The 27918-nt window shown below is 31.9% G+C and overlaps 5 protein-coding genes and 1 long non-coding RNA gene across 10 annotated transcripts; 4 read left to right on the top strand and 2 right to left on the bottom strand.

Annotated features, from left to right (window-relative positions):
* The first annotated feature begins 2774 nt into the window (after positions 1-2774).
* On the top strand, positions 2775-3974 carry LOC143193081 (ubiquitin-conjugating enzyme E2 J2). Its single transcript, XM_076399043.1, has 4 exons — positions 2775-3082; positions 3159-3393; positions 3461-3598; positions 3656-3974. Exons 1-4 carry the CDS (start codon positions 2955-2957, stop codon positions 3842-3844), a joined length of 690 nt encoding a protein of 229 aa, XP_076255158.1. The 5' UTR covers positions 2775-2954; the 3' UTR covers positions 3845-3974.
* Positions 3975-4056: 82 nt separating this feature from the next.
* LOC143193069 (ceramide phosphoethanolamine synthase) lies at positions 4057-6329 on the top strand. The gene is made up of 3 exons (XM_076399024.1): positions 4057-4852; positions 4925-5217; positions 5284-6329. Exons 1-3 carry the CDS (start codon positions 4230-4232, stop codon positions 5709-5711), a joined length of 1344 nt encoding a protein of 447 aa, XP_076255139.1. The 5' UTR covers positions 4057-4229; the 3' UTR covers positions 5712-6329.
* Positions 6330-6670: 341 nt separating this feature from the next.
* Nopp140 lies at positions 6671-10153 on the bottom strand. Of its 4 annotated transcripts, none has more exons than XM_076399018.1 (12): positions 9998-10153; positions 9485-9868; positions 9279-9404; positions 8947-9228; positions 8791-8895; positions 8652-8735; positions 8493-8597; positions 8338-8439; positions 7989-8276; positions 7844-7933; positions 7679-7762; positions 6671-7017 (listed from the first exon to the last, which is right to left on the bottom strand). In XM_076399018.1, the coding sequence occupies exons 1-12, from the start codon at positions 10094-10096 to the stop codon at positions 6865-6867; spliced, it is 1902 nt and encodes a 633-aa protein (XP_076255133.1). In that variant the 5' UTR covers positions 10097-10153; the 3' UTR covers positions 6671-6864. The 4 variants fall into 4 exon arrangements, with proteins under 4 accessions (XP_076255133.1, XP_076255134.1, XP_076255131.1 ...); XM_076399019.1 differs by having other exon boundaries at positions 7679-7759; XM_076399016.1 differs by lacking the exon at positions 7679-7762 and adding an exon at positions 7129-7458.
* A 232-nt stretch (positions 10154-10385) lies between these two features.
* Positions 10386-11782, top strand: Bet3 (Blocked early in transport 3). Of its 2 annotated transcripts, XM_076399049.1 has the most exons (4): positions 10386-10546; positions 10717-11127; positions 11203-11289; positions 11643-11782. In XM_076399049.1, the coding sequence occupies exons 1-3, from the start codon at positions 10514-10516 to the stop codon at positions 11287-11289; spliced, it is 531 nt and encodes a 176-aa protein (XP_076255164.1). In that variant the 5' UTR covers positions 10386-10513; the 3' UTR covers positions 11643-11782. The 2 variants fall into 2 exon arrangements, with proteins under 2 accessions (XP_076255164.1, XP_076255163.1); XM_076399048.1 differs by lacking the exon at positions 11643-11782 and having other exon boundaries at positions 10387-10546; positions 11203-11383.
* Positions 11294-14631, bottom strand: LOC143193080 (uncharacterized). The gene is made up of 5 exons (XM_076399042.1): positions 14433-14631; positions 12556-12701; positions 12083-12243; positions 11827-11996; positions 11294-11730 (listed from the first exon to the last, which is right to left on the bottom strand). Exons 1-5 carry the CDS (start codon positions 14460-14462, stop codon positions 11527-11529), a joined length of 711 nt encoding a protein of 236 aa, XP_076255157.1. The 5' UTR covers positions 14463-14631; the 3' UTR covers positions 11294-11526.
* LOC143193089 (uncharacterized) lies at positions 11868-12305 on the top strand. Its single transcript, XR_013004937.1, has 2 exons — positions 11868-12007; positions 12069-12305. It is a non-coding gene; the product is annotated as an uncharacterized LOC143193089 (long non-coding RNA).
* Positions 14632-27918: the final 13287 nt, after the last annotated feature.

Below are 27918 nucleotides of genomic sequence, written 5' to 3'. Positions count from 1 at the left end.
TCTAAATACCATAACTTGGACCTCAAAGAGTCCCCACAACAAACAAGCCAAACTGTACGACGTACTTCACGTGCGTCATTCGACATCTACGTCACGCTGGACCAGAAAACTTTTCTCAAACCCTCTCGTTGCTATTCTATTCAATATTATAAAATCTATAGAATGATAGATCATATTCTCTTACTTTCTCCACCAGATCGAGACCACTGATCGCCCGATCAATATTACTGTCAATTTTCTTTCCATGTGCTCCATCTACAACTCCTTAGAATTCAGACATCTTCGCATTAGGCACACTTCATCTGTCATTGGCGGGGATTTTCAATGGGGTGAGCATTGGCCCACCACCCTTCTTGGGGTTGTTGGGGCAAATTGGGCCCGCAATAACATCATGGCGCTGAGTGAAAACTTCGGTTTAGTGCTTCCAAACGAACCCACCATGTACCCTGGCTCACGGTGCTCCCCAGACCTACTCGATTTTTTCATCCTACAAGACTTACTCAACAGCCGTAATTCCATTCTACCACAACACCTAAGAGTCCAGATACGATCGAAAAATCGTCTGTGTAAAACAGCTTGCACAATCCTCGTCCCTACGGACAAGGAGGAGGCAAATAGAGCGTACAGGGCAGTTCGGAATCCCGTTTCGACCTGGAGAACTGAAAAATTGAATAAATTTCTATATCTCGCCGAGAAAAAGCTAGACCCTTCCTAGTGGAGACTCCCTATGAGCTTAACGGGCAAGGTCAGAAGTATCGTCCTACCCCTCAAGTCAACAGAAACAAAGCTTCTCACGCACAATGACCGAGAGAAGGCTGAGCTCCTCTGAGCCTTGTCATACGACGCCCAGATGGAAGCCTTCCCTCCAGTCGAAAATTCAGACGTTAACCTAAATGACGCTATTTCCAAAGAGGCCAACTCTGTTAAATTCCAAGTGCTTCTAACTTTCCTTAGAAACCAAAAACCTAGAAGGCCGCGGCCTAGCACATAATCTCTGTAAGCCAACTCAAGAAGTTCGTTGAATTGGCTAACGTAATCAATTGGCCAACGTGGTCAACACTTTCCCGCCATCTGGAAACAAGCGCATATCGTCGTAATTCCAAAAAAGGACCCTTCGGACTACAAACTAATCAGTCTGCTTAGTTCATTATCAAAGCTTGCAGAGATGGCAATCTTCACCTCCAATAACTTCACGAAGGCTAACTGCACCATAGCTAACGAACAATTCGGAGCCAACTGCCAACATGTAACTGGCCGCTAACGTCAACTACTGTAGGAAGGTAGGCGCGGTCTTTTACTCCTTACCAAAATCTTGGAAAGGCCTGACATGATAATTTAGTCGCTAAATCCAAACAAATATTTCTACCCGAATATCTAATAGATCAAGTCATTCGTCTCAAGCATATCGTCCAGAAAAAACTTGAAGAATGCCTCTCGACTCGGAAAGGTCTAATATACTTCAAGAATCCCTTCAAAGAGATGCTATTTTAATTTTTTATGACACACCTTCCAAAAAGAACATGACATGTCGAAACTGCCTTCTATGCGGACGACTCTATTCGTGAATTCTAACAATACAAATTATATCCAGTGATACAAAAACAGCTAAATGAAACGGTCTAATGGTTGAAATTTTGGAGGTTACAATTCAACCCCAAGAAAACCCAGGCTATCATTTTTCACGAGAAAAATTCGTTCCGCGCGTATCGCGATTGATTTTAAGAGAAAGGCACGATCCCATGGTTAGACAAAGTCACGTTCATCTCTTTAAAAGCCAAGGTCGACTCTTCGACCAGAGGCCCACTTGATCACCACAAATCGAACTTGCCATCCAGAAAGGAAATGGAATAGCAAACGTCCTATACCTTCTCATATGCAGAACCAAAAACTTATATAAAATTGAGCTGCGCTCCCACTGCGACAAAACTCGTTAAAAGATACCAGAGCTTCTCTTGTTCCCAAACCAAAAGTGGTGATGATTTCGTCCCGTCTAGAATTAAAAGTAATTCTTGCCGGCTTGGTGGCGCAGTGGTAAAGGCGATGGGCGATGGGGGTTTTCCTACTGTTGCGATAGTCGCAGGTTCAAATCCTGCTGGGGCCTGGTCGTAAATTTATGTTTGTAATTGTTTAATATTTGTGAATGTTCTAGGCAAGAGTGTAAAAAATCCGACAAGGAAAATGATCCCAGTCACGCCAGTAACCAGGCTGGGGAAGACCGGATGTCTTCTGGGATGATTTCTAAAGTTGGTCACTCGCCAGTCGGTAGGCTCAATTTGAGGACCGTGGTTCGGAATCCACGTTTAACTTTAGGCCCAGTCCAGATAAACCTATAGTTGGTAAAAAGATACTTTAAAATATATATTAAAATAAAAGAAAGTAATTCGTAACCATAAATCCTCCTGATTTATTTACAAAATCGTGGGTGGGACAGGAAAGCGAGAACGGCAAAAACCAATAAATATTAAATAACGAATGAGATATCCATTAAACCAGGAACAGGATACATTAATTCGATTATAAACAAACAATCGATTACTAATCATTCTATAGTCGATTTTATTCGATGTTTCGCAACATTTAGTATACACATATATACATAGTATATATATTCATTTTCTCTATATTCAAAATATAGATTTCGGAAAATAATTAGCTTATGATACGTGTGAAATTAAATTTTATATGCCATAAAATCAGAAGCTTTATATATGTCATATACAAATACAATCTGTTATGTCAAGTGAACAAATATAAATTTCCTAGACATCAAATTTAATTCCCGTCATTCCAAATTAACAGATACTATCAGAAACAGCTGATTGCATTAAATTTGTCCACGTAGGATTAGAATTCATATATTTCATGTTTAATTTGTTAACAATGCTAGTTTAAAATCACCTGCACATATGTACCTATGTAAATTTATTTTAATAACTTTATTTTGAAAATATCCAATGTCTCGAAAGACAAGTAGTGCGACCAGAGGTGCTACCTCTAGATTAAGACAGGACTATTTAAGATTGAAAAAGGATGCAGTTCCCTACGTTAATGCTGAACCATTACCTTCTGATATTTTAGAATGGTAAATTATAATATTGGATTGCACAAAAATGTCATATTTAATCTGCAATTCAATTATTACTGTATACATTTTGTAGGCATTATGTTGTTAGTGGTCCTGAAAACACCCCTTATGAGGGTGGGTATTACCATGGAAAATTAGTTTTCCCACAAGATTTTCCTTTTAAGCCACCAGCTATTTATATGATTACACCTAATGGTAGATTTCGAACCAACAAAAAGTTGTGTTTAAGTATTTCAGATTTTCATCCAGATACATGGAATCCAGCTTGGAGTGTATCTACAATATTAACAGGTCTCTTAAGCTTTATGGTATGTTGATTTTAAGACACTACAAAAATATATAATTAACTGGTTGTAAATATTTTATTTTATTTAGTTGGAGAAAAGCCCTACCCTTGGTAGTATAGAAACTACAGATTATGATAAACGCCAATTTGCTTATCAATCTTTGGAATTCAACTTAAAAAATAGTCAGTTTTGTGATTTGTTCCCGGATATAGTAGCAAAAATTAAGGTAAAGTTGAGTTATTTTATTTATTATAAATCATATTTATCTATTTGCTTTTGTTAGGATGAACTACAAAAGAGAATTCAAACTGAAAAATCCCTAACAGAAAGTAGCAATCCGAACCCAATAACTAGTCAAAATACTCCATTACAATCCTGTCTAACAAATCTTTGTGTAATGATAGGATTTGCAGCATTTGCTTTTACCGTGAGATATGTAATGAAAACTACAATATCAGAAACTGGAGAGTGACATATAATTTGTAAAAATTATGTAAATAATGAACACTTTTATAATGCTGTTAATAAAAATTAATTTTTTTGTTTTAATTTCACTTTGTCATTTTATAAGTCTTTATTGTAATAAACTTTAAGTAAAACTATTTTTTTGTTAGGCATATGGATTTTGTTATCCCTACTTTTGATGATAATAACGGTATATATAATGAAAGAAAATTGGTCATTGAACTAGTTATTTAAATTAAATAACATTGAAATTTCAACTGTCTACATTACTGATAAGACCATAACCTATCTTTGTCAAGGGTGTTTTGAGTTTTTAATAAAATTTTTGTTATGGTTTTCAACTTCCAAATAATTGTTACAATGTCAGTTTATCGTTCCATCTACTAGAAACTATGGCAGATACCTATGGTCCTGTGGCAGAATGGAATGTGGAGGAGACAATAGCATTCCTTGCCGAAAAAGGATTTGAGCCGATAAGTATAGACCTTCTTTGTGGTGAACATAAAATAAATGGAAAATGTATTTTGGCATTAAATGAAGAAGATTTTACGCAAGAACCTCTAAATCGTTTAATTCTTAAAGATAGGAAATTATTTTATATAACAACAAAATGTCTTCAAAGAGAAAATCAAGAAACCCTTCTTGAATTAGGGCTACGAAATACTCCAGCTCCAAGTTTGTATCAAAATAGTCATCCTCTCCATAAAGTTGAAAGTGAATATGGAGATTCAGAACATGTATCACCTACTAGTTCAGATGATGGACGACCTAGATTACCCCCTGAAAGAACAAAAGCTTTTCTCAGTTTTTGTTATGTTGTCGCTGTTACATGGATAACAGCATTTGTCATGGTTATAGTTCACGATCGTGTACCTGATATGAAAAAATATCCACCACTTCCTGACATTTTTCTAGATAATGTTCCTCATATTCCTTGGGCTTTTGATATGTGTGAAGTAACGGGAACACTAATGTTCACAATATGGTTAATAGTACTGCTGTTTCATAAGCACAGGTAATACAAAGTATTAATTTTCTAATTTGTTTAAAATCTTTTTTTTAATTATCAAATAATCTATAATTTTAGGTTTATATTAATGAGGCGATTTTTTGCATTATCAGGAACAGTATTTTTATTGAGATGCATCACCATGTTAATAACCTCTCTGAGCGTACCAGGAGCTCATTTACAATGTCAGCCACGAAATTATTCCACACATTTGTCTTCCTCTTTTGATGAATTAGCAAAAAAACTTTCGCAAGCATATGTGATATGGAGAGGTGCTGGTATGTCAATACAGGGTGTTCGCACATGTGGAGACTATATGTTTAGTGGACATACAGTTGCCCTAACAATGTTAAACTTTTTTATAACTGAATGTAAGTAATTAGCAAATGTTTTTAAAAAACTTATAGTGATTTGAACATTATTATATTTTATTTCAGATACCCCTAGATATATTTATTATCTTCATACAATGTCTTGGATGATGAATATGTTTGGAATATTCTTTATACTTGCTGCGCATGAACATTATTCTATAGATGTATTTGTTGCTTTTTATATAACTAGTAGATTATTTTTATATTACCATACTTTATCAAATAATCAGGCTTTAATGCAAAGAGACTCAACTAGAACAAGAGTATGGTTCCCATTATTTTCATATTTTGAGTCTGGTGTGGATGGTATAGTACCAAATGAATATGATACACCTGCAGAAGTAGCAACAAATTTTACATGTTTTGTTAAGGAGTTATGTCTTGATATACTAAGAATGTTAATGTATTTTTTTAGAAAGGAGGATATTAACTCGACCCACATAAATCCAACTAGTAGTGATAAAACTATTTTACCAAAAAAAGTTAAATAAAGATTATTTATACGTTTATTTATTTATTTTCTTGTTTCTTAGTCATGTATTCTATTAGGTATTGATAGCAAAATATTTTGATAGTGTATTGTGACATAATTTATTTCTTATTTCTATTCTAATTTTATTTATTCTGTTCATAAATTAAATGACATTGTTATACATATTTTTAAAAATACATCACTATTTCGATGCTGTATGAAAATATTGATTGTAAATTTTATATTCAACATAGGTTAATTTTAAAATTATATATTTTGTTCCAACCAAAGTAAGTGCGATTATCCATTATTACTATTAAGTAAGAATGGTTTAATCAGATAAAAAGTATTTATTGCAGGTTGATTTTTAATATTACATTTTAGATGATCTCAATGGAGCTAAGACTGCCTATAAATGCTGTAATTTATAGAATAAACGTTTAATATGTAATGTTCCACAAAGGTAATATTAACCTATGTTCTATATTTTTATTTAGTTTTATTATGAATTTTGAGTTAGTAATATTGTTACTCTTTATCTATATATTTGACCTTTTGAAGTCATTCCACTGTATTATCAAAATTTATATAGGAACTTTTATACAGGTCTACAAATAAAATATTTATTTTAAGTTTATTTTTAATTTTATTTATATTCAGAAATATCAATGAGGATAAAATTTAAATTAAGTCGAACTTCAGTCGAAAATATTTATGATACAGTATTTTAAAGAGAATGGCAACAAATATTTAAGTTGTTCTATGTTCAGTTACTATTTTCTCCTAGATTATTTCAATATGTTTCTTACTACTCTTTAGCAATATTGCGGACTTGAAACTTTTATTTGTAAAAATGTTTTAATTATTAACATACTTGCATATTTACATAGGGTTACTTTATAATCTATAAAAGTACAAGAATTTATGTGAATTTGTCAACATTTCTGCAAAATGGGTAAAAATTAATGAGTAAGGGACTGATTTTTTTAAAATATTTTTATTTTAAGAGAAATTGTCAGTTTTTACAATGGACCAACTACTTTCAATACATAATTTAGTATCGATATACAACTATTGCCAATTTTATATATACTTTTCAATATATAAACAAACAAATATTAACAAAGACATATGAAAATACGAAGGACATAGCTAAATAATCTAAATAAACATTAGTCAAATTTTATGGAATTTACAGATGTATCAATAAAACCTCCTTTATAAGAGCCCCGCTTTTTTTTTGTTTTTTCATGACGGAAGGACTTTCCACGGGTATGTTTCAAGTCGTAATTGGCCCTCTCGCCCCAAGATCCTCTGGAATTAATCTGAAAATTAAATATGTTATTAATGTAACATAATATAAAGTAAATTAACAGTAAATATTATATATATATATATATATGATGAAGGCATTAATTTAATCAAATTATACTTACTTTTTCTAAATGGAATTAATCGTCAAATTTAATTTTCTTATTTTCAGTATTTTGCTGTCCAAAACTGCCTCTCTGATTAAAATCGCCCGATTTATTGAAACCACCTCGGCCACCGAACGAGTTTCTAAATCCGCCTCGATTATTATCATCGCGGGAGTTATTTCGGAACCCTCCACGCCCGCCTCTAAAACCTCCGCCACCACCACGCCCACCTCCACGGTTATCTCCAAATGAACGACGATCATTACCGAATGATTTACGATCATTTCCTCTAAAACCGCCACGGCCACCGCGACCTCCGCGTGAACCACCTCTTCCACGAAAAGAGTTCTATTCATTCACATTAAATCAGAAAAGCAGTAGTGAACAAATCCAACGGGAACAGGAAATATGAAACAAGAAAAATAATTAGTACAATAGGTAAGCAATGCAATTTAATATGGTAACGTGCAAACTCGTAAAAATTATGTTAAAATAATTTGATAACGACGTTCATCATTAAATAGTACGCCTACCCATTGTACCAATTTTAATTGAGAATGCACGTTACCTTAGCATCAAATGAATTGTCTTTTAGTCTCGGGTCAACGTTGACATCTTCTTCCTTAACTCTGCGGAAAGGTGTGTTATGCTGCTAAAAGATTATTAATTCGATGCATTATATATTATGCCTTAAGGCAAAAAAAAAACTTTATACAATAGAATGTATGCTTACATTATTATCATTTGAGTTGTTTTGTCCTGCTTTTACAAAGTTACTATAATTTGGCTTTTTAATTTTTAACGATTCACCATCATCATTTGTCTATAAAAGAAAACCTCTCATTTTATTGCATATACAATATTATATTAAAACTTACATTAGATGTTGGAGTTGAAATAGCTGATGGCTTGGGTTTACTTTCCTCTTCACTACTGTCTTCATCTGATGAACTATCCTTTTTCTTTGTTTTAACAGGCATTTGTGTTTTGGGTTTGTGAGTCTCCTCATCATCACTTGAATCTGATGAACTATCATCATTTTGTTTTGTGCTATTTGCGTTTTTAGTTGTCGATTGTACAGGTGGTTTTTTGGTTGGTTCTTCATCTTCATCAGAACTATCATCAGAAGAACTATCTTCTTTTTTTGTTGACTTGAGTGGAGTATTCTAATTTTGATATCATAAAAAATATATAATCAATAATTTTAATAAAAATTAGCTTACTCACCTGTTTAGTAGGAGTCTTTGCAACCACTTTCTTTGGGGTTTCATCTTCACTACTGCTGTCTTCTGAAGAGCTTTCCTGTTTTTTTGAAGTTGTTTTAATAACCTAAAGTATTGGTTTTATTATCACCATATGAAAATAATTTAATGATTACTTACTTGTTTAGCACATGAATTTGAACTAACTGGTTTTGCTGTTTCTTCTTCACTACTACTCTCCTCTGATGAGCTTTGTTTTTTTGCAGGTGTACTTGATTGAACAGCCTAAAAAATTAATATGCAGTATTTGTATAATTATACATAGCCTAATATGAGTACCTTTTTAAGAATTGGTGTAGGTTTTATAGATTCTTCTTCACTACTATCATCTGATGATGTCTCATCTTTCTTCGATTTTTGTCCCTAAGAATTACAAAAAATTTCAATAACAATTATAATAGATATTACTTAAACTTACTATTTGCTTAGAAACTACAGTTTTAGGTGTAAGAGGTTTAGTTTCTTCCTCTGAACTATCATCTGAAGAACTCTCTTTTTTCTTTGTAACATTTGGTTTTAAAGCCTATATATTAATAATTAAATTATTTGCATTAGTTATCATTATATTAAATACCTGTTTTTGATTCACAGATAGTGTTGGTTTTTTAATTGTATCATCTTCACTACTACTATCTTCTGAAGAACTACTTTGTTTTGTCTGCTTGGTTGGGTCTTTTTTAAGGGTAGCAGATTGTTTATTCGGAGGCTCCTCATCAGAACTGTCATCACTGTCTTCACTGCTTTCTTTTTTCTGAATAACCTTTTTTACAGGCTGTCTTATAACAGGTTTTTTCTCTTCGTCTGAACTATCTTCTGAGCTGCTCTCTGCTTTTTTAACAACTGGAGGAACAACCTTCTAAAACAATACTTTTAGTTCTTATTATCTCTTATTATAATTTAATTTACCTTTTTCTTAGCGGGCTGCTCATCAGAAGAATCATCTGAAGTTTCCTGTTTTCTTTTTCCATTTTGGGTCAATATAGGAGTAGGCTTTTTATTTTGGTTCCCAGTCATTTCATCATCAGAAGATTCCTTTACAAAAAAGAAATGTATAAGTTAAAAAGTCCAATATTTAATACTGAAGTAATATAATGACAATTAATGTAGATTACCTCTGAACTGGATTCTTTTGCAGACACTCCATTTGCAACTACTTTTGTAGTCGGTTTTTGGACCTTTTTAGGCGGCTCTTCATCTGAACTATCATCTGAACTACTGCTTTTCTTTTTAGATACAACTGGTTTAGTTTTGATAGATGGTTTTACTAATTTTTCCTCTTCAGAAGAACTTTCTTCAGAGCTACTAGCCTGCTTTTTTTGTTTGTTATTTATAACTGATTTTTTTGCATTGGCTGTTACTTGTGGTTTAGGTGTTTCTTCTTCGGATGAAGAATCGTCAGTGTCGATAGATACTTTTAATTTTTCAGCATTTTTATTTGTTTTTAAAAAATGGGACACTATGTCTGTAACTGTTGGAGATCCAGTAGCTAAAGGAGCCTTAAATAATAGTTAATAATTACAAGATGTCAATACACGAGGAATAAGTTTTATACACACACACACGTGTATTTATACAAAAGTACAGAATGAAATTATAAAAATATATAATATTTTGTATATACTTACTACATTATATTTTTTTCTGAAAACTTCAGCTAAATTTTTGTCTTCCTTTGAGAGAAAATTAAATATTGTCGCTCGTACCAATTCAATGTTGGACGCCATGCCGACGAGCAGTAAAGCAAAAGACAAGCTTAACCTCAATTAACAAGAATAAGCAATTTACACTGCCTCTCTCACTCTTCTCCCTCTTTTTTCATACGAGGTACCACAGAATATATTATTTAGTTTATTAATTCCATTCATATATAAAAAACATCTTATATCGATTAATATATACATATATATAAAATTTTAATAAAATCACTTTACTGAAATTTTTCCATACTTAATAATAAGTTATAGTTTTATTGTAATATTTGCTAGTCGTATATAGTCGTGTATTTTTGTTTACACCAATAATTTATAAGTGAAATTTTATGATGAAATTTAAGTGAAGTTTTTTCCTATGGTTTTTACTTCTAAATGACAGTAAACGTTCCTTGAAAACTTATTTTTAATTTACATTATCAATAAGTTATAATGTCTAGACCTAGATTTGATACAAAGAAAGTGGTAAGAAAACAATATTGTGAATCATTAAAGGGTTAAATTATTAATTTCCATTATTGTTTATTATTTTATTTATTTATTTTATATTTTAATTTTAAGTATTGCTATATTTTGTTTTTAAGAAATATCCAAGTGCTATTGACATTATTTTGTAAATGTTAATTTTGTTTCAGAATTCTGAATTAGTAACACTTACTTATGGGACTTTAGTAGCACAGATGGTAAAAGATTTTGATAATACAGATGATGTTAGCAAACAACTTGAGAGAATTGGTTATAATATGGGCATTCGATTAATTGAGGACTTTTTATCCAAAACTGGTACTGGTAGATGTTTGGATTTAAAAGATACAGCTGATAAAATACAAAGTGCATTTCGATTGTATTTGGGTGTTCAACCTAATGTTGTTAATTGGAGTCCTGCAGGAGATGAATTTTCATTTATATTGGATAGTAATCCTCTGACAGAACTAGTGGAATTACCAGATGATTTAAAGCAATTGAAATACTGCAATATTATTTGTGGAGCTATTCGAGGTGCTCTTGAAATGGTTCAGCTAGATGTACAAAGTTGGATTGTGCAGGTACATTCCTTATTCTTTAAGTTTGTTTTTGATATTAACCTTTAATTTAAAAAATTTTCTATACACCTGCTTTAGGATCAACTAAAAGGTGATCAAAATACTGAAATAAGAGTAAAATTTATTAGAAGATTGGAGGATGCAATGCCAGCTGGAGAAGAATAGGTACATTTATTGATAAGTATTACATAATAAATATATTTATTACATTTTAAATATAAATAAGATAAGAAAATAAATATTCACTGTTTGTACAAAACTTAGTTTAAATATTAGCCTTATACTAGATCTAGTCAATAAATAAAAATTCACCCAATTCATTTTTTAATTCAAATTGAACTATCTCTATGGATATATGAAATGTGTGAATTGTTCAGTTCAAATTTTTTGTAATACACTTCATTATAATCTTGGTATTGATGATGATAGTGAATCTTGTTGGTTTTGGTTTAAGAACTTTGGTCGACAAACACACCCACTTTCAACTAATACATAATCTTGTCCTGTTAATGTTACAGGCCCTAATGGGATAACCAAAAACAAGTAAGGCACATATGTTTGTGTACATTCTCCTCTTACAACATCACATTCTGAGCTTTCACATACCTAAAAATACAATGTTTAATTTATAAATATGAATTGTATAAATAATATCAACAAAAAAAAATCATTAAAAGGAGATAGTAATTAAAATGTTCTTACTTCAAAAACCACTTGTTGAAGTAGATCTGGGAACTTTTGTACAATTGTTACTGGTTGACCTGAAGTTAAAGATACACCATACATTGGAGCGGTGGTATTATAACGGGTTTTACACAAACGACTGGGATTGCTGCCACCACATGAATTTGGTTGCATATTTGTTGCACGAGCTATAAAATAGGTATTATTTAAGATATAATGTCAAATATATATAATGAAATTTAATTTATTGTTTTCTTTAGATAAATATACATACATTTTCTGGAGGTCGACCAGTTATCATTATTGGTGCTTAATTCATAAGAATTGAGTAATGCCTTTCTCGTTAAAAATGGATCAATAGTTTTCTGAGATCGTGCTGTTCTAAAGCTACCCAACCATGGATTTGATCCTTTAAATGATCTAGCAATAGCTGCTCTAAATTAAGTATATACTGTTAAATTCATTTATTTTTTATTATATATAAAATATGTCATATAGTTCAGATGAATACATTTGTCGTGGTACGTTATTTTTGTAATAAGCCATACTTTTATATAAGAGCTTCATTAGTACTTGTATTGAGTAAACTTAGTAAAAATATTTGTAAATACATTTATAAAAATAGGTATAAGTAATAATATCTTAATTAGTAATTATTATTATTTAAAATATAAGAAAATTATAGGTCACAGGCAATTTTCGAAATTAACTTTGAGGACTTTTCAAATAACAACTAATTTTACCTACGTGGGATATGGCATATTTGTGGGGCCTACACAATCGGGGTTGTCAGATAATGCATCACCCCATAAATATTTTAAGCCCCCTCCGCCTTGACATTTTTTGGAGTCGTCCATTAAAGCTTCACCAATTATTGTATACAGAATTACAGACTAAAATGTAATAAAACTATTATAATAAATGAAGAAAAATCAATTAAATAGCATTAACATGCTAGATTTCATGTCTAATAAAATACATTAATGTATTTAATTAGACACAAAATTGGATAATCTTTAAATATTAATAAACCTAATCTTAATACGCAACTAGAAATAATTTTAGATAAATATATATTTTAGTTCTCACTTTGCAAATTGTTCCATTAAAATACAAAATTAAAAAAAAATTAGTCCAAAATCCTTATTATCTTAACCCAAATAATTTGTTAATATTGATACGTGTCATAAGAACTCCCAAATCTATATTAATCTACCTGTTAATGTTACTAACATTTTTCATAATTCACCTGCCGTAAAAAAAGAAATGATCGATTTTGCTTAATAAACTAATATTAATGTTTTATTAGTCAATCTTTAGAACTTTTTATTTTTGATAGGTTTTTGAATGTTATTGAATAGCATTTGATATTCATACAATCTAGTAATTAATATAATTAATACTAAAATAAAAATATATTTTAGATATACGTCATTAGTGTTTTTCAAAAAGGAGGTCAAACCAACGGTGATGAATAAACCGTTTTATTTGGAAAGAAAATCATACATATTTCGATTTCATGTCATACAGAGCTTTCTATTTAAAGGATGTTGGAAATGTTACAAGAAAAATCTACTAATTATTACACTATTCTATAGAAATAATAAAGCGCAAAATAACACTATATTGTGCTTCCAAATTACAAAAAATACGGTATTCTATAGTCAGAATATTTATCAAAACTAATTTGCATATCATATTTGATAATTATATTTATAAGAAATCGCTGAAAGCTTACATTTATTTCGAAAAAGCTTTTTTGGGTAATTTATATAAAATAATTGATTAACTGAACTACCGAAAATCATTAAATATGTATTATATAACTAAAAATAATTATTAAAAACTTGAATATGGCATTTAAAAGAGTAATATTAGTGAAGTAAAACATACATTTGTTGCTGTTTATTATTATATTATTTTAGTTAAAAGAAAGTTATGAGACTATATTAATTTAACATTTCAAAATATCAACTGTTATTGATAGAATAAAGTTAAATTTACTTGAAATAATGCTATATTTTTTATAATGAGTTTAACGTTAAAATTAATTAATCGTGATACTGATACTTTACATATTAAACATTGTTTATTTACGACTAAATATTTTTTATTTTAATTTGTTTTTTTTTTTTATTTTAAAATCGGTATATGGGTTGCATTTTTCTATTACACAAATACTTTATATTACAAGTAAGCCTATTGTTTAATTCGAATTTGTTACAAATTAATTTTTTTAAGCAGTTGACATACTTAAAAAATCCTGTATGTCTATAGGGTATGCCAACGTTGGCGATTCGCCAAGTTCCGAGTGTACCTGCTGTCTGTTAGTCATTGACCTCTAGGTAACTGTTCTTTTAGCGCCTTATATGTAAATTTAAAAACAGCACATTTTACTTGGTATAATCACAAATTCTTTATGAAAATGATTACAGAATTATCGAATTCGTATTTAAAATATATTATATTGTAACATATATCCTTTAAAAAATTAATTAATAATAGAATTAAACAGGGTATGATATGATGGTATGTAGTTGATGCGTTATTAAAATTGGTTACATTGTTTATGATTGACGCAGTTTGTGTAGCGATAAGTGATTAATGAAAATTTTAATACTTGCCATAAAACACTGCTCTATGTTTAGCTTCATCTCGGATTACTAATTTTTTAATGCAAAAGAACTAAATTAAATGTTTTATACAATCACAGTTATTAATAAAAAGGACTGACTAAACAATTGCAAACATCTTTTAACAAAGCGTATTCCAAAACAAAAAATCTCCGTTAGTGTTACCGGCGTAAAATCGTGACACTGGACTGAATTCAAAAAGTAACTTGGTCATGAACTTGTGAAGAGCAGCGCGAAACGTTATATTGTTGTAGGTAGGGGTTACCTTAATGTGCTTGAGATGGGAATATCCAATAATGCGCCGAGTTCCGGTGGTAGGCCTAATTTTCTTTAAATATATATATATATATATATATATATGTATTTATAGGTATAAAAATTCTTTTATTTTATTTAAAAATTTTTATGACTATTTTTATTTTAAATATTTCTTATGACTTAAAGATCGGACAGTACTGCCGATTCAGTCCTATTTTAATACAAAAGAAGCCCTTAACTCTAAACACCTCATTTACCACATATCAAAATCGGACTCGAACTCAGAACACACCGATTTTAGTTTCGAACAACCAGGACCGTATCAGTCAATGACACTTAGAAGGTAGGAAAAATATTATTTCGTGTTTATGTTTTTCAGAGCAAATGCATTCATATGCCTTTCAACACTAATCAATGATATATGTGCTATTTTAAGTGTTGCCTTACTGGAACAAGTTGTAGTCGAGACGAGCAAGGTCCGGGTTATACAGTAGCTGCATCATTTTCCAGCCAAATCTGATTTTGTACTGAGTCGCTAAAATACGTGTTGTTTTAATTGAAGACAACGCTTATCCTATTGTTCGGTTAAATCTGCTAAAGTCAATCGCATAAATTGTTGACAATTGACAGTTTACAACAACAGTTTTATTGTAAACTGTCTATCTGTAAGATAAGATTTCTATACATAGAAGCACCTATATATAAGGAGGCCTTTTTTGTTTCACCTGCAACTTTCTGTGTCATACTTTATCAATAACCATGATATATCCAAAAATGCAGCCGATTTATTGCTTTTACCATTTGGCTCATCAGAGCAGTAACATGCAATTCTAATACGTATTTGTTATATATTTTTGTGTTTATTACGAAAGCCAAATGGATGTTATGAAATAATATTGCTATTTTTAATTATTGTGTTAAATTTCATAACGCAGTTTCTCAAAAAAAATTGAGATTACAAGTAATAAGGACTAGGATAATAGGGTAATAAGACTTATAGGTTGATAGGACGTAAACTGTTCTGATTTATTCGGGTATCATAATTTCAGTCACTTTCCAAATATTAGTGAAGTTATTCATTCCTAACATTACATTGAATATAAATATTATTAATTGTATAACCTTTTCTGGTAGTAGAAGTGGTAGATTTTAAAGAATTTTTCCATTTATTAGGTCATATTTAGGAACTTATTTACGCATAATTTCCCTCATTATTATTTGTTTGATTTCCTTAGATCCATTTGAAATGGGGAATTTAGGTAGTCGGTAATTTTATTTTCTTTACCTGTGGATACATATCACAGACGGGAGGGATTTAAAAACTTTTTTTAGTAATTCAAGACATTTTCACCCAATTATTTATTGTTCCTAGGTCAATTATTGTAACTATTTTTAAAGGGTGGGTTTGGTTAGCCTTAAAGGGTGGTTTTAAAGGGTAAATACTGTTGTTCGTTCAGCTTTGCTCTCCTATGTTTTGTTTTTTTCTTCTTTTTTCTTCCGTTTTTATTTGTTGCCAATTTCTTAGTGACTTCCTTTTTTTTGAATTTTCAATTGATATTTAAGTTTTTTTGGGCACATTTGGAGATGTTATTCAATCTAGCTTTTTTCTAAGTAATAGCCAATTAATTCAAAGCCAATTAATCAATGCATAATGGCTGTCCTACATTTTTTTGCATCGATATTTTCCTAATACATAAGTCTATATAGTCAGATTTTTTGTTTCTACCGGATGCTCAATATGTTGTGCACTAGTAGATATATGTTCTAAGTTTTCCGTCTTCATTGCTTTTACTATAGTTCGATCCCGACCTTCATAGAGTCAAGACGTGTTTTTTCCTTTCCGAAAAAGAGTGTCTATAAATATGAAATAAAAATAAATCTGTATTTTTTTACGGTCAACTTCGGTTAACGGTTTCAAAGAACTCTCAGATACGGGGTACGGTGATAAGACCAACCCAAAGTGAAGTAAATACGTGCTCTCAAATAAAAGACGTCCCACGTTTTCCAAAAAGGGAAAAAATTGTAAGTTAGTAAAAAAAAATTTAATTATAATAATACAACATAATGGAAAACGAAGAATTAAGACCGAATAACGAGCGTCTGAACCAACAACTGTTGCAATTAACTAAGGATATGGCTGCTATCCGTTTGCAACTGCAGGGTCACGCAAGGTACACCAAAAAGGCATGGTAATTATGCAGAAGACTACTACACTGATGAAGACGAATTAGCATTAGAGATAGGGGAACAGTCTGATTGGACCGAAGTAAGAAACAAGAAGGATAAAAAGAGGAAGAAGTCAGAGATGACGCCTTCGCCAATCGCAAAAAGTGCTATAAATATTAAAAAAAGAAGCAAGAAGACAAAATCCATCTGCCCCTCCGATCAAGATAAGCAATGTAGGCAATTTTAATTTATTTAGATCACAAATAAAGAGAGTAGCCACTGACCGAGTGCAGTTTGAAGCTTTGTCTAACGATGATCTTAACGTAACCCTTAGTAATGAAATGGATTACAGGTATGTAAAAAAACATCTCATTGAGATGAAGAAAAACAATTCATTCAATAAACTCGAATACCACACTTATCAGTTAAAAAGTGATAAGTGATATAAAGTCGTCATTAGAGGATTACCGTTTATAACAAATCAAGAAGATATTAAATCGGAATTACGGGCTTGCGGGCACGAAGTGGCGACCGTCACTCCTATAGCGAAAGAGACAACTAGGTAAATGGTGAAAAACAAATTAAAACATTTCCATTGTTCTACGTAGACATGATACAAAACGAAAAAAATAAAAATATATATGACATAAATTATTTAGTAGACTGTAGGATAAAAGCGGAACCTCCCAAGAAAAATAATAATATACCACAATGCACAAACTGTCAAAATCTTGGACACACTAAAAATTTTTAGTAGGGAACCAAGATGTGTGAAATGTGCCAGTAAACATCACACAACTCAGTGCAGAAAACAATAGTGCAATAGCATAGCAACATGCGTGTTATGCAGTGGAAAAGGTCACCCTGCCAATTATAAAGGATGTGCAGTATATCAAAAAAAAAATATAATAAAAGAACTCCAAACAAAGAAAATTACAGCAGAACAGCGCTTAAGACAAATTGACCAAGCCAAAATCTCTAAAACAACATCTACCGTTGAAAATAAAAAGAAACCGCAAGACCATCGGTCAAAAATATAAAAGCAACCTAAATATCAAATGGTAAACAAATAAATACGAAACCGCATGAAGCTCCGGCCAACGAGCCAACTATCGTCGACATGATGAAATTGCTCAAAGAATTCAAGACTGAAATGAGACAGAAATTCAGTCAGTTAGCAGACCGGGTGGAAAAATTGGAGAAATCTGGATTGGAGAAAACTACCCAAAACAAACTAAAGAAAAACAAAAATGAGTAATTTGTTTTTAAAAATTATAACATGGAACGCAAACGGACTAAATCAAAGAGTCCGGAAACTAGAATTATTCTTGAAAACAAATAACATAGATTATAGCTCGTCCTCATATCGGAAACACGTTTTTTCTAAAAAAATGATGATGATGCTTATTGGACACTACACCCCAGCGAACGGGCTCGAGCCGGTACAGCTTTAATAATTAAACAAAATATACAACATTTCGAATAAAAAGAGATTAAAAATGAAGAAATAAAAGCTACGATAATTAGTATCCAAAAAAAAACTGGGCTGAAATAAATATTGGCGCTATATATTGTCCACTAAGACATAAAATTACACAACAATATAAAGATATCTTTTCACGAATAATAACACCTGGAAAGGAAACGAATTACTCAAAGCCATTAACCTTACAAATTGTAATTATCATTCAGCGCGTCAACCCACTTACTAGCCCACAGACAGTAATAAAGTCTGTTAATTAATAAATTAATAAACCTGCTGGATTTCTACATTTCAAAAGGCATTTCATTAAATCAAATTAATACAGAAAGCTTGTATGATCTAACATCTGATCACGCTCCAGTATAGTTAACACTTGGCGCGACAATCCATAGAAAAGCAAAAAAGCCTAATCTTACCAACAAATATACTGACTGGGACAAATTCAGATTAATACTGCAGGAACAAATCAGTTTAAAAGTAACACTTAAAAGTATAGATGATCTTGAGCAACAAACCAAAAATATAATTGAACGAATTCGCAATAGCAATAGCAAGAGAGAAATCAGAATATGAAGTCATTTACCCCCTCGAAATTAGAGAAATGATAAAAGAAAGGCGAAAAGCTAGAAGAGTATGGCACAGAACGAGAAATGCTGCAGACAAAATCACTTTTAATAGAATTAGTAATCAGATGAATCAAAAGATCAAAGAACAGAATTGCTTTCAAAAATATATAAGTAAATTAAGCCCAGAAGCAGACAAAGATTATTCGCTATTTCGCTATGGAAAGCAACTGGAAGATTTAAAAGGCCAATTATTCGTGTGCCGCCAATTAAAAATGATCGAAATTAATGGGTTCGAGGCAACGATAAAAAGCTGCATTATTCGCGCAATACTTAACTAGCATATTTCAACCTAATGATATAGAATCTACCGTGGATACATCTCCTGTTTATCAACCCGATGTAGATCTAAATCTAATTTCTCCATTGGAAGTTGCCACTGAAATTTATAACCTCAATCCTAAAAAGCCACAAAATGACATTTCACCTGGATTATTGAAAGAACTTAAGGTGGCACAAATAATTATGCTCAAAAAACCTGACAAACCTGCAAAACAAATCGAATCTTACAGACCTATTTCGCTACTACCTGCAATATTAAAGCTATTTGAGAAACTAATATTTAAACATTTTAAAAATTTTGTGATAATACCAGATTTGCAGTTTGGTTTTCGAAATCACCATTCAACAATCGATCAAGTGCACAGAGTAACTGCGGCTATTGAAAAAGCATTTGAGGAAAAAAATATTGCCCTGCAATATTCCTGGATGTCTCACAAGCTTTTGATCGGGTTTGGCATTTGGGATTAATCTGTAAGATGAGCAAATTGTTACCGCGTATTGTCAATTGCTGGAGTCATATCTTTTCGGAAGAAAATTTAGAGTATAGCACGAAATGGCGTTCTCAAAATTTAAAACTATTTCGGCTGGATTTCCACAAGGTAGCGTCTTAGAACCTCTCCTATATCTGCTCTATACTGGTGACATTCCAACAACAAAAGAAACGCTACTTGGAACCTTTGCTGACGACAGAATTATTATGGCAAGCGATGTATCTCTGCCCAGGGCAATAGAAAAAATACAAATGGTAGTCAACAAAATCTACAAATGGATGAAAGATTAGAAAATTCAACTTAATAGCTCCAAATTTGTCCACGTTTATTTTGCATTGCGGTGGATGTCCGATTTCTCAAGCAGAATCAGCTAAATACCTTGGAATCCATCTTGACGGTAGATTAAATTGAAAACATCATGTTAGACAAAAAGCAAAACATATTAGAACCAAAATAAAACAACTATACTGGTTAGTCGGAAGATACTCTCAACTTGATCTAAAATCTAAAGAGGTTGATCTATAGGACAATCATAAAGTCAATTGGACCTATGGGGTGCAAATATTCAGTTGCACTAAAAATTCAAATCAACTAGTCATACAAAGCTGTCAAAACAAGGTTCTTCGATTGATTACCAACGCCTATCGTTATGTAACCAATGAAGAACTGCACGATGACCTGGAAATCAAATGGATTTGCGAAGTTATCCAAGATTTTGCCTTGAAACACGAAAGAAGATTACTAAATCATACTAACGTGGAAGCAATACAACTGCTGGACAGCGCGCAGGATGTCAGGAGATTGAAGCGAACCAAGCTATACGAACTTATATAAAGTATATACCTTTAGTGTAAACTATAGCTATAAGTTATTATATGATTTTATAATTGAGGAATACAAATTGATGTATTTTCTCGATTGACTAATTGATTTATCATTTCGCCTCAACGCAATATTAACATAGATAGATTTGGAGCTATTAAGCTGTATTTTCCAATCTCTAGTCCATTTGTAGATCTTGTTGACTGCTACTTGTACTATTTCTACAGCCTTAGACAGAGATACACCTTTTGCCATGATAAGTGGGTCGTCAGTAAATGTTCCCACTACTGTTTCTTTTGTTGTTGGGATATCAGCAGTAAACAGCGCAGATATAAGACTGATCACTGTGAAACTCCAGCCGAAATAGGTTTAAGCGTTCAGAATATTCATGCAAGACTCTAACTTTTTTTTCGACGTGATTCCACACACAGTAATTCCGCGGTAGCAATTTGTTAATTTTGTAGATTAACCCCAAATACCATACCCAGTCAAAAGCTTGTGACACGTCCAGGAATATTGCAGAGCAGTACTTCTTTTCTTCGAATACCTTTTCGACAATCACTGTTACTCTGTACACTTGATCGATTGACGAGTGGTGATTTCGTAATCCAAACAGGAAATCTGGTATTTCTATAAAGGATTTAATACGTTTTAATAGCAGTTTCTCAAATAATTTTGATATCGCAGTTAGCAGCGAAATATACCTGTAAGATTCAATTTGCTCTGCCGGTTTGTCAGATTTTTTAAGCATAATTATTCGAGCAACTTTAAGATATTCCGGAACATGTTTCAGTCTCAAACAGGCATTGAATCACACAGTCAATATGATTATTGCTTTTCGAGGCAGCTCTTTTAATAATACAGGTGAAATATTATCAATTCCAGGAGTCTTTTTAGGATTGAGGTTTTTGTCAATTTCTGTGGGAACTTCCATTGGAGAAATCAGATTTACAGCTACATCGGACTGATAAACAGGATTTATATCTATTGTAGATTCTATTTTATTCGGTTGGAATACGTTAGCTAAATGTTCTGCGAATAATTCAGCTTTTTCATCGTTGCGTCGAATCCAATCATTTAAATAATTTTTAATAGGCGGTACTTTAATAATTGGTCTTTTGAATCTCTGAGTTGCTTTCCATAGTGAGTAATCTTTGTCTGCTTATTGGAATAAGGTGTAGTCGAAAGTAGCAAGGTCCGGGTTATACGGTAGTTGTATCACTTTCCAGCCAAATCTGATTTTTTGCCGAGTCACTAAAGATATGTGTTGTTTTAATGGAAGACAACGCGTATCCTATTGTTCGGTTAAATTCCCGGCTTTAATCGCATAAATTATTGACAGTAGATAGTCGACATGCCTAGGTTCGAGGCAGCTCAACTCCTATCCAAGATTACCCAACATTTAACACTACTTTCCTTGTACTCAATACCGCTTTTGCAACTGTTTGCAAAGCTTCTCCGGATTTTTAGTCATAGAAACGACATGACCTTCCTTCACGAACAGTTATTAGGGTAACATTGTTTTTATCAGGTACATATAAAATTATCTATCTACTACATGTCTGTTTATATACTATTTTTAATTGTAAAATATCCCTAAAATATTTGTAATACTTTAACGTTTTAGAGCAATCTGTGTTCAATAATTTTATAGTAGAGCTATTGTATATTTAAATAGTGTCAAATTTGATTGCTTTGTTAAGAAAATATTTGTTACGGTGCCATCAATTAAGTTTAATTGCTACTTTTAGGGGATTTATTACCTTAAAGAAATCTATTTTGTCTCAATTTACAAATAACTACATTTGTTTAACAAATCTTAACCAATATTGCTTAAAGAATTTTGTTGGATCTATTAGAGGTCATGGAGGTAGAAACAGCATCCTTCACCCAGTATGTTCGAGAAATGTTTAAAAGGGCACATCATTACTTCAGTTTTTCACATCATCCGCCCGGAGAAAATTGTGAAGAAGATGAACATGTTAGATAACTTATATTCTTTTTTAACGGGAGATCTAGTACCTCTTGAGGTTGTTAAATCACCAGTTGAGTCTATATTTTCAGTTCCAGAGAACTTTGCTCTAAGAAAAACAAGAGTCTTATATTGTATTTTAGTCTTATTTCAGGTTATTTAATAAAACTTCTGAAAAAGAGACAACATGCAATATTTGTCTACATTCTATATTAAATAGTTCCACAGATTAAATACTCTAAAATCTAAATATGTTTAAAAAACACATAAATTTTTAGTGTTTCAACAATCCATAATGATTTTCAAGACCAAATTTTAAAAGTTATTATGAGGTGTGATTGTATTTTTGGTTTAATGAAGTTAATGCAATATCAACAGGGAAGGATTTAAAGTTTACCTTTAATATATCAAGATAAGTTAGAACTCTAATGGATCCCATAAAATTAATGGCGCTAAACAAATATGGGAAGGCGTTATTGAAGAATTATAGATATTTTAATTTTGCCTAGAATAGAGTTCATAATTGTTTTTTTTTTGCTTTTTGTTTATATACATTTATATTATTTACACTTATGTATATTTGTATAGGATTTTATTTTAATAAATTAATTTTAAAAATTAAATTTGATTTTCATTTAAATATCATTGGCCAATAAATGTGACGTCACAAAGTAATCAGGCGAAATGCCAGACCAATCAAAGCAAAGTATTTTCCTTACAGGTTTCTACATAACTATTTTAAACTAACCAATCATATTCACGTTGTCAGCGCCGCCAATGATTGAACTAAGCAAAATTTTGCCCCACTACCTACCATTGGAGTTGCACACCCCTGGTTTTAGTTCCTTTTAAATTCACTGATATTTCTTCAAAGTACTTGAAACTTACAATTGTAGTCGTTATGGATTCTGGAGGGATATCACGGTGTGTCACTTCATTAGAGACATAGTATGGAACAACGACGAAACTACAATAGCAATAATAGTTAGTAGTAATAGTTTTAATAACATAGGTGAACTATCATCAATTCCAGGAGTCTTTTTAGGATTGAGGTTTTTGTCAATTTCTGTGGGAACTTCCATTGGAGAAATCAGATTTACAGCTACATCAGCCTGATAAACAGGATTTATATCTATTGTAGATTCTATTTTATTCGGTTGGAATACGTTAGCTAAATGTTCTACGAATAATTCAGCTTTTTCATCGTTGCCTCGAATCCATTCATTTAAATCATTTTTAATAGGCGGTACTTTAATAATTGGTCTTTTCAATCTCTAAGTTGCTTTCCATAGTGAGTAATCTTTGTCTGCTACCGGGCTTAATTAACTAACATATTTTTCGAAGCTACTCTACGATCTTTTGATTTATCTGATTACTAATTCTTTTAAATATTGTTTTATCTTCAGCATTTCTGGTTCTGTGCCATACTCTTCTTGCTTTTCGTCTTTCTTTTATGAATTCCTTAATGTCACTGGTGTAACTTACCTCACATTGTGATATCTCCCTTGATGTTGCGGTAGCTTCTTTTGCAGCAGATCGAATTTATTCAGTTGTATTTCGAGCTTGCAGCTCAAGATCGTCTATACTTTTGAGTCTTATGTTTAAACTAATTTATTCCTGCATTATAAAGCCAAACGTGTCCAGTTAATAAATGTGTTAAAAACATTAGCCTTCTTTGTTTTTTTTTCAGAATTGTCGCGCCTAATGTTAACAGTACTGGAATGTGATCAGATGATAGTTCGCACAAGCTCTTGAACCCCAGGCTGTGTGTTGAACATTAAAGTCGCCTCCATTAATAAGCCTTGGGCCTAATTTTAAAAATAAATCTCTGTATTATTATTGTGTTGTTTTGTATCTTGGTGGAGAAGAGCTCCTATCTTTATTTCAGCGTCATTCTTTTCAAAGCTAACTATCGTAGCTTGTATTTCTTGTTTCTTATCTCGTCTTGTTGGAAATGCTGTATATTTTGTTTTATAATTCCGATTATAATTAGATTTAGTTCCGCTTCGAGTGCGTCCACTGGGATTTTTTTAATCCAAAAACTGTCGAGCTTTCTCTCACCGTCGGTTCCCTTCTTCTGAACATTTATATTTAATATATTCCCACCTCTGCCAAAACTAACTGCTAGTTACTTCCAGAAGCCCTGGATTTTCATGTACATTCAAATCATGAAATTCTAGCCTTTTTATGGGTTTCTTGACTTGATTCATTTTTGGAATACGGTACCTCCTTTTTCCGTAATAGTCATCTTATTTTTCGGTTAGGTTTTAGCTTTCTCGTACGCCTTGATATTATAGTTTCTTCGATTTGTTTTTAAGGATGTTTCTCATCTTTTTGTATACACATTTTATATTCAATTATATATATTTCTGCGATTTATTGCCCACCCAAACATAACAACAAGGCAGAACAATTTCAAGAATTCTTCAGTACGCTAGGTAATAGATTTATAGCAGGAGGAGATTATAATGCAAAACATTTAATGTGGGGTTCAAGAATAATAACCTCAAAAGGTAGAGAACTGCTCAAAGCCATAAGGAAAGATAACTTACAACATATCTCTACTGGTGAACCAACATATTGGCCTTCAGACAGAAATAAAAAACCAGATACAATAGATTTCTGTATTACAAAAAATATTGATCCAAAAAAGTGTCAGGCAGAATCATGTTTCGACCTGCCTTCTGATCATTCACCAATAATAGTAACAATTTCTTCAAAAATTACCATCAAAGATAAACCCCCTTCTCTGTGCAATAATAGAACTAACTGGCCCTCATTTAGAGAAAACTTAGACCAAAATATCTCTCTAAACTTACCGTTACAAACTGGATATAGAAATAGCAGCAATAAATCTTACAAAAAATATACAGGAGGCAGCATATTCCGCGACTCCCAACAGTGAAACATTTCCAAGAAAAAATACACATATATCATGTACAATACAGAAAAAGATAGCAGAAAAAAGAAAGTTACGACGAAATTGGCAACAGCAAAGGACTGAAGAGAATAAAAGAAAATTTAATAGGGCCATAAAAGAGCTGAGAGATCTAATCCAAATCGAACAGAACCAAGGCATTCAAGAATACCTAGAAAACTTGACATCAACTGAGGCTACAGACTATTCGTTGTGGAAAGCAACAAAAAAGCTTAGGAGATCCCAGCAGCATAACCCACCTATTAAAACAAGCGAAAATAATTGGGCGAGAAGCAATAAAGAGAAGGCCGACATTTTCTCAAAACACTTAAAAAATGTTTTTAAACCTTTCCAGTCTCAGCTACATAAAGATGACGAAAATAAAATTACTAGCTTTCTAGATTCGCCATTTCAAATGGATTTACCGCACGAGAAATTCACGGTCAAAAAAGTTAAACATACAATAATGAGAGAGATTAATATTAAGAAAGCTCCTGGTTATGACTTAATTACTGGCAAAATTTTAAAAGAACTATCAGGAAAGGCTATAAAACTATTAACATATATTTTTAATGCTATGCTACGAATTAATTACTTCCCTAGTATCTGGAAAGTAGCTAAAATATTAATGATACTTAAACCAGGAAAAATACCAGAAGATGTGACCTCCTACCGACCTATAAGTTTATTACCAATAATCTCGAAAGTTTTTGAGAAATTATACATAAAAAAACTAAACTATATAATAGAAAAACGAAAAATTATTCCAGAACATCAGTTTGGCTTTCGCAATAAGCATGGGACTATAGAACAAGTGCATAGACTTGTAAACCAAATAAACGCTGACCTAAATGCCAAAAGATATTGTTCGGCTGCTTTCCTAGACATATCTCAGGCTTTTGACAAAGTATGGCATACGGGCTTGCAGGTTAAACTAAAGAAACTTCTCCCTCATCCGGACTATCAGCTACTAAAATCGTATCTCACTGACAGACATTTTATTGTAAATCAAGGCGATGAACATACCGAATTAAATCCCATATATTCAGGAGTTCCGCAAGGTAGTGTACTGGGTCCAGTACTGTATCTTCTGTATACGGCTGATCTGCCCACCACAAAAATAACTACTGTGGCAACATATGCAGACGATACAGCAATCTTAGCATCCCATGAAGATCCAGTCACAGCATCAATAAACCTACAAACCCACCTGGAGCAAATACAATTATGGTTGAAGACATGGCGCATTAAAGCCAATGAATCAAAATCCACGCATATAACGTTTACCCTGCGTAGAAAAACATGTCCACCAGTAAATATCAATCATCGTCAACTCCCCCAAGCAGAGCATGTTAAATATCTTGGTATGCATTTAGATCGACGCCTAACCTGGAAGAAGCACATACTCTCTAAACGGAAACAACTAGGACTAAAATTATATCAAATGTATTGGCTCATTGGGCGCAAATCCAAGTTATCATTAGATAACAAGGTATTGCTGTATGAGTCTATACTCAAGCCCATTTGGACATATGGAATTCAACTATGGGGTACCGCTAGCAAATCTAATATATCCATCATTCAACGGTTCCAAAATAAGGTGTTGCGTGCCATTGTTGATGCTCCGTACTATATTTCAAATAAAGTGATACAACGCGATATTCCTCTAGAACCTATAACGAGTGTAATCCAACGTGTTTGTGTGAAGTACTTCGAAAGAGTGTCAGTGCATCCCAATGTACTCGCTAATCAGCTAAATATGCGACGTGATAGTGAAGTGCGTAGACTAAAACGTTTAACACCACCTGATCTGATTACTGGACATATGTAGAGTTTAGAATAAGCATTAGAATAAGTCTAATTAATTAAGATAATATTTTGTACAGAAGATTGCTTAATGAAGTGATTTTCTACATGCCATGTATATATAATATAAACAGAAGAAATACTTATTGCCAATAGGGCAGATTGTGGACTCACGAAGAGTAATAAAAAAAAAAAAATTATATATATTAGACCATGTGTTAAGACTAAATGGACTAACGAGAGAGACGTCTAAAGATAGACGTAAAAAGATTAGCTTTTAAGAAAGTTTGTTTTGGATAAAACCTTGAGTCACGTTTTGTATGGCTATTTCGAAGCAAATTAAAAGTTTTTTGTGCTTTAAACCCTTTTATAATTAAACTTGTTTTCCTTTTCTTGCGTCCTTTTCTTAATCTATATTTTGTTTAATGATTCTAAAAATCTACAGTTAAAACCAAGCTATATATATATCTATATATATATATATATATATATATATATATATATATATAGAGAGAGAGAGAGAGAGAGAGAGAGAGAATAGAATAGAATATACATAGAATGTTAAAATGTTAAAACACTTTATAAACAGCAATGTAAAATGTATGATAAATGATTAATTATAACAAATATAATTAGGCTTCTTTCATTCGGACAAAT

Source organism: Rhynchophorus ferrugineus, unplaced genomic scaffold (assembly GCF_030347505.1).
Source record: "Rhynchophorus ferrugineus isolate W39M unplaced genomic scaffold, kcgeb_rfMv2 rfM3, whole genome shotgun sequence".
Taxonomy (NCBI): domain Eukaryota; kingdom Metazoa; phylum Arthropoda; class Insecta; order Coleoptera; family Curculionidae; genus Rhynchophorus; species Rhynchophorus ferrugineus.
The sequence above is the reverse complement of the archived record's forward strand: the minus strand, read 5'-3'. Positions and strand labels throughout refer to the sequence as shown.

What these genes read in the sequence shown, in the direction of transcription:
- LOC143193081 (XM_076399043.1), top strand. Translation starts at nt 2,955, where the DNA reads ATGTCTCGAAAGACAAGTAGTGCGACCAGAGGTGCTACCTCTAGATTA. An exon ending in CCTTCTGATATTTTAGAATG is followed by an intron (nt 3,083 to 3,158) that starts GTAAATTATAAT and finishes TACATTTTGTAG; the next exon opens with GCATTATGTTGTTAGTGGTC. An exon ending in ATATAGTAGCAAAAATTAAG is followed by an intron (nt 3,599 to 3,655) that starts GTAAAGTTGAGT and finishes TGCTTTTGTTAG; the next exon opens with GATGAACTACAAAAGAGAAT.
- LOC143193069 (XM_076399024.1), top strand. Translation starts at nt 4,230, where the DNA reads ATGGCAGATACCTATGGTCCTGTGGCAGAATGGAATGTGGAGGAGACA. An exon ending in CTGCTGTTTCATAAGCACAG is followed by an intron (nt 4,853 to 4,924) that starts GTAATACAAAGT and finishes CTATAATTTTAG; the next exon opens with GTTTATATTAATGAGGCGAT. An exon ending in AAACTTTTTTATAACTGAAT is followed by an intron (nt 5,218 to 5,283) that starts GTAAGTAATTAG and finishes ATTTTATTTCAG; the next exon opens with ATACCCCTAGATATATTTAT.
- Nopp140 (XM_076399016.1), bottom strand. Translation starts at nt 10,096, where the DNA reads ATGGCGTCCAACATTGAATTGGTACGAGCGACAATATTTAATTTTCTC. An exon ending in TCAGAAAAAAATATAATGTA is followed by an intron (nt 9,869 to 9,997) that starts GTAAGTATATAC and finishes CTATTATTTAAG; the next exon opens with GCTCCTTTAGCTACTGGATC. An exon ending in CAAAAGAATCCAGTTCAGAG is followed by an intron (nt 9,405 to 9,484) that starts GTAATCTACATT and finishes TTTTTTGTAAAG; the next exon opens with GAATCTTCTGATGATGAAAT.
- Bet3 (XM_076399049.1), top strand. Translation starts at nt 10,514, where the DNA reads ATGTCTAGACCTAGATTTGATACAAAGAAAGTG. An exon ending in GATTTGATACAAAGAAAGTG is followed by an intron (nt 10,547 to 10,716) that starts GTAAGAAAACAA and finishes ATTTTGTTTCAG; the next exon opens with AATTCTGAATTAGTAACACT. An exon ending in TACAAAGTTGGATTGTGCAG is followed by an intron (nt 11,128 to 11,202) that starts GTACATTCCTTA and finishes CACCTGCTTTAG; the next exon opens with GATCAACTAAAAGGTGATCA.
- LOC143193080 (XM_076399042.1), bottom strand. Translation starts at nt 14,462, where the DNA reads ATGAAGCTAAACATAGAGCAGTGTTTTATG. An exon ending in ACATAGAGCAGTGTTTTATG is followed by an intron (nt 12,702 to 14,432) that starts GCAAGTATTAAA and finishes ATTACATTTTAG; the next exon opens with TCTGTAATTCTGTATACAAT. An exon ending in ACAAATATGCCATATCCCAC is followed by an intron (nt 12,244 to 12,555) that starts GTAGGTAAAATT and finishes TACTTAATTTAG; the next exon opens with AGCAGCTATTGCTAGATCAT.